Source organism: Oncorhynchus mykiss, chromosome 1 (assembly GCF_013265735.2).
Source record: "Oncorhynchus mykiss isolate Arlee chromosome 1, USDA_OmykA_1.1, whole genome shotgun sequence".
Taxonomy (NCBI): domain Eukaryota; kingdom Metazoa; phylum Chordata; class Actinopteri; order Salmoniformes; family Salmonidae; genus Oncorhynchus; species Oncorhynchus mykiss.
The window spans coordinates 60,654,079-60,667,488 of NC_048565.1; the positions used below are offsets into that span (position 1 = coordinate 60,654,079).

The 13,410-nt window shown below is 46.6% G+C and overlaps 1 protein-coding gene across 2 annotated transcripts in view; it reads right to left on the reverse strand.

Moving 5' to 3' along the window:
• Window positions 1–6,388: 6,388 nt before the first annotated feature.
• Window positions 6,389–13,410, reverse strand: part of LOC110519525 (tyrosine-protein phosphatase non-receptor type 20-like) — a 35,059-nt gene continuing 28,037 nt past the window's right edge. For both annotated transcript variants that reach the window (XM_036981596.1, XM_036981604.1), the window contains 2 exons: window positions 7,288–7,350; window positions 6,389–6,812 (listed from right to left, as the gene is read on the reverse strand). In XM_036981596.1, coding sequence (XP_036837491.1) covers window positions 6,642–6,812; window positions 7,288–7,350 — 234 coding nt within the window. In that variant the 3' untranslated portion in view covers window positions 6,389–6,641. The remainder of the gene's footprint in view (window positions 6,813–7,287; window positions 7,351–13,410) is intronic.

The following is a 13,410-nucleotide window of genomic DNA, read 5'->3' on the forward strand; positions in this document are numbered from 1 at the left end:
TCTCTACATTTTCTCATCATTGACTAGTATTCTATTTCAGGGTCAATGCACCACATGTTAACCCAATGAGTGTTTCTACCTCATCAGTGTCCGTCATCATCAGTATCCCTGTCCGCTTCAGATATCAGCCATCTAATTATAATCAAGCAGATACAGAAGAGCCTATCAGTGGGGACGGGAAAGCTGAGTCCTGCCTACACCCAGCATGGTTTGTGTAGAAGCATTTCAGGAGCATGTAGCAATGCTAGTGGAAACGGATTGCTAGTGGTGTATTTAACCCATCTAGTGGTGTATTCAGATCCAGTATCTTTAGTGTAGATGTAAAGCAGATCCTACTTGTATGCCTGACCCGGGATTATATCCCTAGGAAAACAGCAGCTTTGGTAGATAGGAAATGACACACTACTTCAAGTCTCAGGGGAGATGATGTCACAGCATGATAGCCTAGCCAACCCTACACTAGCTACTTCACATCTGCTTCTTAGACCTTTCCTTCCATTGACCCAGGGCTGCATCTCAATAGTCTACAGTGGTGTCCTCTACTGGTTTCATCTCCTTTATCTGCACTGATCTGGAAACATAATATAGGTGGAAGCAATTAAGTGAAGGTCCACTGGTGTAATGCTTTCACCTGTCCATTTCTTAGAACGTTGTCTTCTTGAAGAACTTATTCATTTACATCAATCTCACAGGTAGATCTCAAAGACAGCAATTGTCCTTTGCTGATATAGTAACTCCTGCTTTCACAATACAACAACCCCTCAATGAGAAAATACTCTTGTGAAAAACACCAACTGACAGCCTCAAAACACTCACCAACTGAAAGAAAGAGGAGCATGCACAGAGAGCAGGAGAGAATGGCGCTGGGGTGTATTGCAGCCGTTTCACAGATCAATCAGCTATTGTGTGTTTTTTTTTGCGCTAATGTTAACTTTCTTTGTACATAATGCCATTGTTTCCTATGACGAAAAGAGCTTCTGGACATCAGAACAGCGATTACTAACCTCGATTTGGATGAAAGAATTCTACTTCATCGAGTTGGCTGCGCAGGTTCCAAACCAGGCTCTAATCCCCGACGCTCGGAAGAGGAAAAGACGCCATTATAGAGGCCGACGTGGGGCACCCTGACGAAACTACGGCGGCGAGTAAATAAACTGCCACGACCTTCTGTTCTATTGGCAAATGTATAATCACTGCTGAACAAACTAGACAAGCTCCGTTCGAGATGATTCTACCAACGGGATCTGAAGAACTGTAATATCCTACACTTCATGGAGTCGTGGCTGAACGACTCTGGCTGTTTTTTTTCTATGCATCGGAAGGACAGAACGGCAGTGTGTCATAAACTCAAGTGCAGGGGTGTGTGTCTTTTTGTTAAGAACAGCTGGTGCGCAGTCCCTAATATCAAGGAAGTCTCGAGGTTCTGCACGCCTGAGTTAGAATACCTCATGATAAGCTATAGACCGTGCCATTTACCAACTAAGTTTTCATCTACATTTTTCGTAGCTGTCTATTTACCACCACACACCGATGCTGGCACTAAGACAACGCTCAACGAGCTGTATAGGGCCATAAGCCAATACAAAAAATTGCTCAGCCAGAGGCAGCACTCATAGGTGATTTTAATGCAGGATATCTGCAACTAGAGGGATAAAAACATCTTTACTCCAGACACAGAAAAATACAAAGCTCTCCCTCATCCCTCCATTTGGAAAATCTGACCAAAACTCTATCCTCCTGATTCCAAGCAAAAACTCACAGGAAGCACCAGTGATGTGCTCAATACTGATATGGTAGGTGGATGCTAAGCTACTTGATTGTTTTGCTAGCACTGACAGGAACATGTTCCGGGATTCATCCGATGTCATTGAGAAGTTTACCACATCAGTCACCGGCTTTTTTAATAAGTGCATCGACGATGTTGTCCCCACAATGACCGTACGTACATATCCTAACCAGAATCCATGGATTACAGGCAACGTCCACACTGAGCTAAAGGCTAGTGCTGCCATTGTCAAGGATTGGGACACTACCCCTGATGCTTATAAGAAATCCCACTACTCCTTCCGATGAACCATCAAACAGGCAAAGCATCAATACAGCACCAAGATCAAATCCTACTAAACCGGTTCTGATGCTCATCTGATGTGGCAGGGCTTGCAAACTATCACAGATTACAAAGGGAAACCCAGCCACCTGCTGCCCAGGGACACGAGCTTAACAGATGAGCTAAAGGCCTTCTATGCTCTATTCGAGGCAATCAACACTGAACCATGCGTGAGAGGACGACTGTGTGATCACGGTCTCAGTAGCGATGTGAGTAAGACCCAGGTTAACGTTCACAAGGCAAGATGGTAGCCAGATGCAAGTGTCTTCACTGACATTTTCAACCTCTCCCTGACCCAGGCTGTAATACCTACATGTTTCAAACAGACCACCATGGTCCCTGTGCCCAAGAATGCCAATGTAACCTGTCTAAATTACTACTGCCCCGTAGCACTCACATCTGTAGCCATGAAATGCTTAAAAGGCTGGTCATGGCTCACATCAACACCACCATCACCCACTCCAATTTGCATACTGCCCCAACAGATCCACAGATGACGGAATCTCTATTGCACTCCACACAAGCCTTTCACACTTGGACAAAAGGATCACCTACGTGAAAATGCTGTTGACTACAGCTCAGCGTTCAACGCCATAGTGCCCTTGAAGCTCCTCACTAAGCTAAGGACCATTCCTCTAACTGGATCCTGAACTTCTTGACGGGCTGCCCCCAGGTGGTGAGGGTAGGCACATCACTAAGGAGCTATCATGGTCCAAACACCACGACACAGTCGTGAAGAGGGCACGACAACTCCTCTCCCCTCTCAGGAGGCTGAAAAGATTTGGCATGGTCCCTCAGATCCTCAGAAAGTTCTACAGCTGCACTATCGAGAGCATCTTGACTGGCTGCATCACAGCTTGGTATGACCACAAGGTGCTACAGAGGGGAGTGCGTACACCCCAATACATCACAGGGCCGAACTCCCAGCCATCCAGGACCTCTATACCAAGCCCCCAAAATTGTCAAAGACTCCATCCACCCAAGCCACAGACTGTTCTCTCTGCTACTGCACGGCAAGCAGTACCAATGCAACAAGTCTGGAAGCAACAAGACCATGAACAGCTTCTACCCTCACACAGCCATAAGACTTCTAAACAAATGGCTACCCGGACTTCCTGCATTGACCCTTTTTTTCACTAACTCTCTTGCACTGATTGTATGCACACACACTTGACTCTACCCACATACTCACACATACTTACACTGACACACACACATTGTGATGCCACACACACGCTACTGCTACTGTTTATTATCTATCCTGTTACCTAGTCACTTTACCCCTACCTATATGTACAGTACATAGCTATCTCAATTACCTCGTACCCCCGCACATCGACTCCGTATTGGTACTCCCTGTACATAGCCACGTTATTTTCTACTCCCCTATATATCGCCATGGTATTTTTACTCTTTATTTGTATTCGTAATTCACTGTGTATTTATTCTTCGGGTCACTATTTCTATTTATTTCTGTTTTATCTTTAACTCTGCAATGTTTGAAATGGACCTGTATGTAAGCATTTCACTGTCAGTCTACACCTGCGAAGCATGTGACAAATAAAATGGTGTTTTATTTACTTCTGGCAGTAACTCAAAACCCCACATGACCACAGAACATGACAGCAGCTACTCCCGCTTAAGTCAGTCCCAAGACAATTATAAGTTGACCGACAAGCGGGACTTCTCATCATTTTCCCTTGACTTCTTTGTTCCTTTGAGTCTGTCTGTAAAATAAGTGGTTTTATTCAGTGTTGTCATGAATGGTTGTTCTGTGAGTGTCACTTTGTCACTCCAGAGACGACATGGGGGTCAACACACACAAGGGATGTGAATAACACATACAAACACACATTTGTGCACACACACACACACAGGCACCAACTACTGCTAAGTTGTGGTGGTGAGTGAGGTATGTACTGACTCGTACTGTATGCTCCAAGACGATTGAGCCCCTCCCATAACTGTCCATGAGGAGTCCACAGTGGTCATGAGAAAATTCAAATTCCCAGTGTCCCGCAGGTGATGAGTCCGAGACCAACCTAGAACAGTTAGACGCTCTTTAAAGCCCAACAAGATGTGTGTGGGATGAGTAATGCAGCAGCTCATGTGTGTCATTAAAACATATATATATATCTACTTAACAGAAAACATGGTGGCGTGTGTGTGTGTGTGTTGCTGTGTGAACCCAACCGAGAGAATGAGGATTTACTGGAAGTCAGTGAGTTCATTTCTACACATTCCCGCGTGGTCTATAAATTACTGTTCTCTCACTGAACACACCACAACTAATTACTTTACCACCTCCCCATGTCCTCCACACTCCATCACCTCTGTACGTCCTCTCCTCCACTCCTTCTCCATCACCACCGTCTGTCCTCTCCTCTCCTCCACTCCTTCTCTTTCACCTCTGTCTGTCCTCTCCTCTCCTCCCCTCCTTCTCTCTTCTCCTTACAGCTAAAGCAGTGTTTATCCGCTCCTGTGTGTCATGTGGTTAGAAAGGAGAGGGCAGTATTCACAGTGGTGGTTTAGAATGGTGGCTGGTGACGGATAAGGAGGATGTGAGACTTGATCAGGGGACAGGATCATCTAAATTGCATTTCCTAAATTCCTTGCCTCCTCTCTCCTTCTCAAAACCCGTTGGAGGTCAGAGGTCGCAAGGAATCAGGGCAATGCAATTGAGATCCTCCCAGAGAGGTTCCAGCTCTCACTCAGACCCTGCCCAGGGATTACAATATTTCATTAATTCACTAATTTCTTCATTCCAGCCAAGACTCCTGCGATCACATTTTATAAAAAAGGAAATATCTATTTATACAAAACTATAAAAGGCTATTAGGATGTATATAACTCTATAAACCTAAAAGTGACTGGACCCTGAATAACCCATGTCAGGCCTATTACACAATAAAGCACAACTATAACAACATCTGAGGTAGAGAGTGAAGGAGGGAGAGAGGGTGAGAGAGGGAATGAGGAAGGGACTTAGTGAAGGAGTGAAGTATGGAGTCCTGACAGTGGGAGAGGGAGACATTGATGCAGGGCTTTCCCCAGTCTCAGGTTTTAAGAAGTGTGTGTGTATGGAAACAACATTGATTCAACTAGTGTGCACCCAGTGGGTTTTCCATGCAGTCACAAAAGCCCGTGTGAGACACATTTATTTATCATGTAGTAAACCTGGAGAGAGAATTTACTCTGTACAAGAGAAGGGCTCCATGTAGTCACAGTTAAGCTTCTCTCTCGTTCTTTCTTTTCCATGTTCTGTCAGTTAGCCCTGTAGGTAGACCTCTCTCCTTTCTTCTCTCCCTCTTTTCCATGTTCTGTCAGTTTGTAAATAGTCCTTGTCATATACAATACCTATGACCTATCAAATGAAGAAAATCTGTTTCTAATCCTGATCCTGTCTCTTACCACGATGTGAAACAAATATGTATTTGAGAACAGCTTTATATGACAGTCAGAGGTAATACATAGTGACCAGACCAAGGTTACACTGTACTGGTAGTGTATGTTACAGTGAGGTATACTACCATGCTACTGAAACTGCAGCTACAATAGTGATGTTACTGTACAATGATGAGAAATGCTTTCAGAAATCCAATACGTTTTTGTGCATTTGACTGCCCATTACATTTCAAAACGCCGAAGCACTTGTTCAGTGGTTGTAGACAGACTGTAAAATGAAGATGGTTTCACCACTAATTCACATACAGTGAATCCAAGCTGTGGGACAACACAACATGAACAAACAACTGTGAAAGTATCGGACAGAGATTCCTTACAGAATCACACAGGGTCCTGTTCAATCAAACCTGGTTTTCAGGTTTCCGAAGGTGAAACAAAGTCTTTCCAAGGCACTTGATTCTATTCACTTCTGGTTTCAGTCATTGACAAAACCTCATACAAGATTTACATGCACTTATTTCACAATATTTAAACACAATATTTCATTAACTCTATATATTAGCTACATATTTAAAGATATTCTAATATACATTTTGGTATAATACACCTCACCCTGTGCATTGCAATGAGCAGTGACATCGTTGATTAGTGATGTGCTGTGGTGCAATTAAATGTATTTAGGTTATAATTGATAACATGCAAAATATACACATTAACTTCAAAATAAAATGTGGAATGATTAAATAGTAACACCCTTTAAAAGTCACACGACCAAAACACTCCTAACTTAACACAGAAGACAAAGTCACTAAACCCCTAATGGCTGTCAAATAATTTATCTAACTAAAACCAATACTGCAATCACAGTATCTCTCATTTCAATTAAGTTTTTAATCAGTCACTGCCATCTCAAACCCTCCCCCACAAAATAACCAACAGTAAAAATGTCTACCTCCATCAATAAATTCAAAACCCAAATATCAAAACCATGCAGAAACATACTGTAGCCTGGTCGTCCCATCTGTCATGTTTTGGCATGACATAAAACGAACAGAGGAATTGGCTAAAACGCATACATATACAGTGTTCATAACAAAATCAGCTAACGGGTGGGGGAAAAGAAAACTGGTCAAACAAATTGATTATCTTCATGGGGGCTCTCAGGTTGCCATCGGTTACTGTGTGTACGAGGGCTCGAATTAAGTTTGCGGGGGCTCTCTGGTTGCCAATGCTGACCATGCAGCTGCAGGATGCGATGTAGAACCTCCAACCATACCTTGTAGCAGAACAGGTACTGTTCCTATAACCAGAGACAAGGCAGATGTTGCTACACACACCCAAACACTCATGCACTGTCGCTCTAACTCTCTGGGTGGCAGGGAACATACTTTCTTTCGATCATCCAGACTCGTGCCACTCGAACCGCAAAGTGCTTTACTTTACAAATGATATATGATTCATGCATAGATGATTGACCGTCAAACATAGATTTTTAGAATTGTTACTCTTTCAGGGCTCGGTGGCTGAGTGACAAGACTTTAGCTATGAAGGATTTGGGAAACCCACCACAGGTTAGTAGAACCAAAGAACCACCACTCAAAGTGGGTTTGTGGAATATTTCATTTTTGATTATGTAGTAAACAAATAGTGGATAGGATTATGGAAGCCATAGACAAACAATCAATGGTAGCCTGATTGATGGTAGCCTGTTCAATCAAAAGTTTTACCTGTGACACGTGACACTAACCTCATAAGGGTAGGCCTACTGTACTGACCTTAGTCTGAATCATGCCATATCGCTGCAGTCTCATCTCCCTCACAATGTTACTAACGTTGATCTGTGGAGAGAGAAGAACAAGGAGTTAGGTTCTGATATAAACAGTGGGGCAAAAAAAGTATTTAGTCAGCCACCAATTGTGCAGGTTCTCCCACTTAAAAAGATGAGAGGCCTGTAATTTTCATCATAGGTACACTTCAACTATGACAGACAAAATGAGAAAAAAAATCCAGAAAATCACATTGTAGGATTTTTTATGAATTTATTTGCAATTATTATTGCAATTGCAATAATTATGGTGGAAAATAAGTATTTGGTCACAAGCAAGATTTCTGGCTCTCACAGCCCTGTAACTTCTTCTTTAAGAGACTCCTCTGTCCTCCACTCGTTACCTGTATTAATGGCACCTGTTTGAACTTGTTATCAGTATAAAAGACACCTGTCCACAACCTCAAACAGTCACACTCCAAACTCCACTATGGCCAAGACCAAAGAGCTGTCAAAGGACACCAGAAACAACATTGTAGACCTGCACCAGGCTGGGAAGACTGAATCTGCAATAGGTAAGCAGCTTGGTTTGAAGAAATCAACTGTGGGAGCAATTATTAGGAAATGGAAGACATACAAGACCACTGATAACCTCCCTCGATCTGGGGCTTCACGCAACGGTGAGCAAAAATCCCAGAACCACACGGGGGGACCAGGTGAATGACCTGCAGAGAGCTAGGACCAAAGTAACAAAGCCTACCATCAGTAACACACTACGCCGCCAGGGACTCAAAGCCTGCAGTGCCAGACGTGTCCCCTTGCTTAAGCCAGTACATGTCCAGGCCCGTCTGAAGTTTGCTAGAGAGCATTTGGATGATCCAGAAGAAGATTGGGAGAATGTCATATGGTCGGATGAAACCAAAATATAACTTTTTGGTAAAAAATTAACCCGTCGTGTTTGGAGGACAAAGAATGCTGAGTTGCATCCAAAGAACTCCATACCTACTGTGAAGCATGGGGGTGGAAACATCATGCTTTGGGGCTGTTTTTCTGCAAAAGGACCAGGACGACTGATCCGTGTAAAGGAAAGAATGAATGGGGCCATGTATCGTGAGATTTTGAGTGAAAACCTCCTTCCATCAGCAAGGGCATTGAAGATGAAACGTGGCTGGGTCTTTCAGCATGACAATGATCCCAAACACACAGCCCGGGCAACGAAGGAGTGGCTTCGTAAGCAGCATTTCAAGGTCCTGGAGTGGTCTAGCCAGTCTCCAGATCTCAACCCCATAGAAAATCCTTGGAGGGAGTTGAAAGTCCGTGTTCAGCTCCAAAACATCACTGCTCTAGAGGAGATCTGCATGGAGGAATGGGCCAAAATACCAGCAACAGTGTGTGAAAACCTTGTGAAGACTTACAGAAAACATTTGACCTCTGTCATTGCCAACAAAGGGTATATAACAAAGTATTGAGATAAACTTTTGTTATTGACCAAATACTTATTTTCCACCATAATTTGCAAATAAATTCATTAAAAATCCTACAATGTGATTTTCTGGATTTTTTCTTTCCTAATTTTGTCTGTCATAGTTGAAGTGTACCTATGATGAAAATTACATGCCTCTCTCATCTTTAAGTCGGAGGACTTGCACAATTGGTGGCTGACTATACCCCCCCCCCCCCCCCCCCCCACTGTAGAAGGACTTTTAAGAACACCAAGTGAAAAGCATAGTTTGTATCCTTATTTGAGTTAAGGAGTGTGTGTAAGTGTGTGCATGCATGTGTTTGTGTCTGGGTGTGCACCAATTATGTATATAAACACTAGAAAACTGACCAGAGGCACTGTTTCGAAAGCCATTGTAAAAAAAGTCAAATCAAATTTTAGCTGTCACATACACATGGTTAGCAGATGTTAATGCGAGTGTAGCAAAATGCTTGTGCTTCTAGTACTGTCTTATACACACAAGTGTAAGGGGATAAAGAATATGTACATAAAGATATATGAATGAGTGATGGTACAGAGCGGCATAGGCAAGATACAGTAGATGGTATCGAGTACAGTATATACATATGAGATGAGTATGTAAACAAAGTGGCATAGTTAATTAAAGTGGCTAGTGATACATGTATTACATAAAGATGCAGTAGATGATATAGAGTACAGTATATACGTATACATATGAGATGAATAATGTAGGGTATGTAAACATTATATTAGGTAGCATTGTTTAAAGTGGCTAGTGATATATTTTACATCATTTCCCATCAATTCCCATTATTACAGTGGCTGGAGTTGAGTCAGTCTCTCGGTCCCAGCTTTGATGCACCTGTACTGACCTCGCCTTCTGGATAATAGCGGGGTGAACAGGCAGTGGCTCGGGTGGTTGTTGTCCTTGATGATCTTTATGGCCTTCCTGTAACATCGGGTGGTGTAGGTGTCCTGGAGGGCAGGTAGTTTGCCCCCGGTGATGCGTTGTGCAGACCTCACTACCCTCTGGAGAGCCTTACGGTTGTGGGCGGAGCAGTTGCCGTACCAGGCGGTGATACAGCCCGCCAGGATGCTCTCGATTGTGCATCTGTAGAAGTTTGTGAGTGCTTTTGGTGACAAGCCAAATTTCTTCAGCCTCCTGAGGCTGCTGCGCCTTCTTCACGATGCTGTCTGTGTGCGTGGACCAATTCAGTTTGTCTGTGATGTGTATGCCGAGGAACTTAAAACTTGCTACCCTCTCCACTACTGTTCCATCGATGTGGATAGGGGGGTGTTCCCTCTGCTGTTTCCTGAAGTCCACAATCATCTCCTTAATTTTGTTGATGTTGAGTGTGAGGTTATTTTCCTGACACCACACTCCGAGGGCCCTCACCTCCTCCCTGTAGGCCGTCTCGTCGTTGTTGGTAATCAAGCCTACCACTGTTGTGTTGTCCGCAAACTTGATGATTGAGTTGGAGGCGTGCGTGGCCACGCAGTCGTGGGTGAACAGGGAGTACAGGAGAGGGCTCAGAACGCACCCTTATGGGACCCCAGTGTTGAGGATCAGCGGGGTGGAGATGTTGTTGCCTACCCTCACCACCTGGGGGCGGCCCGTCAGGAAGTCCAGTACCCAGTTGCACAGGGCGGGGTCGAGACCCAGGGTCTCGAGCTTGATGACGAGCTTGGAGGGTACTATGGTGTTAAATGCCGAGCTGTAGTCGATGAACAGCATTCTCACATAGGTATTCCTCTTGTCCAGATGGGTTAGGGCAGTGTGCAGTGTGGTTGAGATTGCATCGTCTGTGGACCTATTTGGGCGGTAAGCAAATTGGAGTGGGTCTAGGGTGTCAGGTAGGGTGGAGGTGATATGGTCCTTGACTAGTCTCTCAAAGCACTTCATGATGACGGACGTGAGTGCTACGGGGCGGTAGTCGTTTAGCTCAGTTACCTTAGCTTTCTTGGGAACAGGAACAATGGTGGCCCTCTTGAAGCATGTGGAAACAGCAGACTGGGATAGGGATTGATTGAATATGTCCGTAAACACACCAGCCAACTGGTCTGCGCATGCTCTGAGGGCGCGGCTGGGGATGCCGTCTGGGTCTGCAGCCTTGCGAGGGTTAACATGTTTAAATGTTTTACTCACCTCGGCTGCAGTGAAGGAGAGGCCGCATGTTTTGGTTGCAGGCCGTGTCAGTGGCACTGTATTGTTCTCAAAGCGGGCAAAAAAGTGATTTAGTCTGCCTGGGAGCAAGACATCCTGGTCCGTGACGGGGCTGGTTTTCTTTTTGTAATCCGTGATTGACTGTAGACCCTGCCACATACCTCTTGTGTCTGAGCCGTTGAATTGAGATTTGCGGGATCGGTGTCCCCCCTGCAGGACTGTTGGGCTAACGTGCGCTAATGTGATTAGCTGTCACACCCTGACCATAGTTTACTTTGTATATTTCTATGTTGTGGTTGGTCAGGGTGTGATCTGAGTGGGCATTCTATGTTACATGTCTAGTTTGTCTAGTTCTATGTTCGGCCTGATATGGTTCTCAATCAGAGGCAGGTGTTCGTCATTGTCTCTGATTGGGAACCATATTTAGGTAGCCTGGGTTTCACTGTGTGTTTGTGGGTGATTGTTCCTGTCTATGTGTTTTTCACCAGATAGGCTGTTTTAGGTTTTCGTTACGTTCATCACGTTCTTTATTTTGTAGTGTTTGCATTGATTCGTGTTTTACGTTTGTTCATTAAAACATGGATCGCAATCTACACGCTGCATTTTGGTCCGACTCTCCTTCACATAAAGAAAACCGTTACAGAATCACCCACCACAAAAGGACCAAGCAGCGTGTCAACAGGCAGGAGCAGCGCGAGGAGACGCGCAATAAGGATTTCTGGACATGGGAGGAAATCCTCGACGGGAGAGGACCCTGGGCTAAACCAGGGGAGTGTAGCCGCCCAAAGGTGCAGCGGGAGAGGAAACAACAGGAGCAGCCCAAAGAGGAGTACAGTATGGAGTATACGACTTGGGAGGAGATCGACAGGTGGGCGGCCGACCCAGGGAGAGTGCCGGAGCCCGCCTGGGATTCGATGGAGCAGTGCGCGGAAGGTTATCAGAGAATGGAGTTGGCGAAGCAGGCACGGCGGCGCGGAAGGAAGCCCGAGAGGCAGCCCCAAAAATGTATTGGGGGGGGGCTAACAGGGAGTATGGCTACGCCAGGTAGGAGACCTGGGCAGACTCCCTGTGCTTACCGGGGGGCTAGAGAGACCGGACAAGCACCGTGTTATGCAGTGGTGCGCACGGTGTCTCCAGTGCGGGTGCATAGCCCGGTGCGGTATATTCCAGCTCCGCGTGTCGGCCGGGCTAGATTGAGCGTCGAGCCTAATGCCATGAAGCCGGCTCTACGCAGCTGGTCCCCAGTGCGTCTCCTTGGGCCGGCTTACATGGCACCAGCCTTGCGCTCGGTGTCTCCGGTTCGCCTGCATAGCCCAGTGCGGGCTATTCCACCTCGCCGCACTGGCAGGGCGACCGTGAGCATTCAACCAGGTAAGGTTGGGCAGGCTCGGTGCTCAAGAGCTCCAGTGCGCCTGCACGGTCCGGTCTACCCAGTACCACCTCCACACCCCAGCCCTCCGGTAGCAGCTCCCCGCACTAGGCTTCCTGTGCGTGTTCTCGGCCCAGTACCACCAGTGCCAGCACCACGCATCAGGCCTACAGTGCGCCTCGCCTGTCCAGCGCTGTCGGAGCCCTCCTCCTCTCCAGCGCTGTCGGAGTCTCCCGCCTGTTTAGCGCTGTTAGAGCCTTCCTTCTCTACAGCGCTGCCGGAGTCTCCCGCCTGTTCAGAACTGCCAGTTTGCAAAGAGCTGCCAGTTTGCATAGAGCTGCCAGTTAGCATAGAGCTGCCAGTTAGCATAGAGCTGCCAGTTAGCATAGAGCTGCCAGTTAGCATAGAACTGCCAGTTAGCAAGGAGCTGCCAGTCTGCAAGGAGCTGCCAGTCTGCAAGGAGCTGCCAGTCTGCAAGGAGCTGCCAGTCTGCATAGAGCTGCCAGTCTGCAAGGAGCTGCCAGTCTGCAAGGAGCCGCCAGAGCTGCCTGTCTGCAGGATGCCGCCAGAGCTGCCAGTCTGCAAGGAGCCGCCAGAGCTGCCAGTCTGCAAGGAGCCGCCAGAGCCGCCAGTTAGCATGGAGCAGCCAGGGCCGCCAGTCAGTATGGAGCAGCCAGGGCCGCCAGTCAGCATGGAGCAGCCAGGGCCGCCAGTCAGCATGGAGCAGCCAGGGCCGCCAGTCAGCATGGAGCAGCCAGTCAGCATGGAGCAGCCAGAGCAGCCAGTCAGCATGGAGCAGCCAGAGCTGCCAGTCAGCATGGAGCAGCCAGTCAGCATGGAGCAGCCAGAGCTGCCAGTCAGCATGGAGCAGCCAGTCAGCATGGAGCAGCCAGAGCTGCCAGTCATCATGGAGCAGCCAGTCAGCATGGAGCAGCCAGAGCTGCCAGTCGACCAGACTCTTCCAGATCTGCCAGTCGACCAGACTCTTCCAGATCTGCCAGTCGACCAGACTCTTCCAGATCTGCCAGTCGACCAGACTCTTCCAGATCTGCCAGTCGACCAGACTCTTCCAGATCTGCCAGTCGACCAGACTCTTCCAGATCTGCCAGTCGACCAGACTCTTCCAGATCTGCCAGTC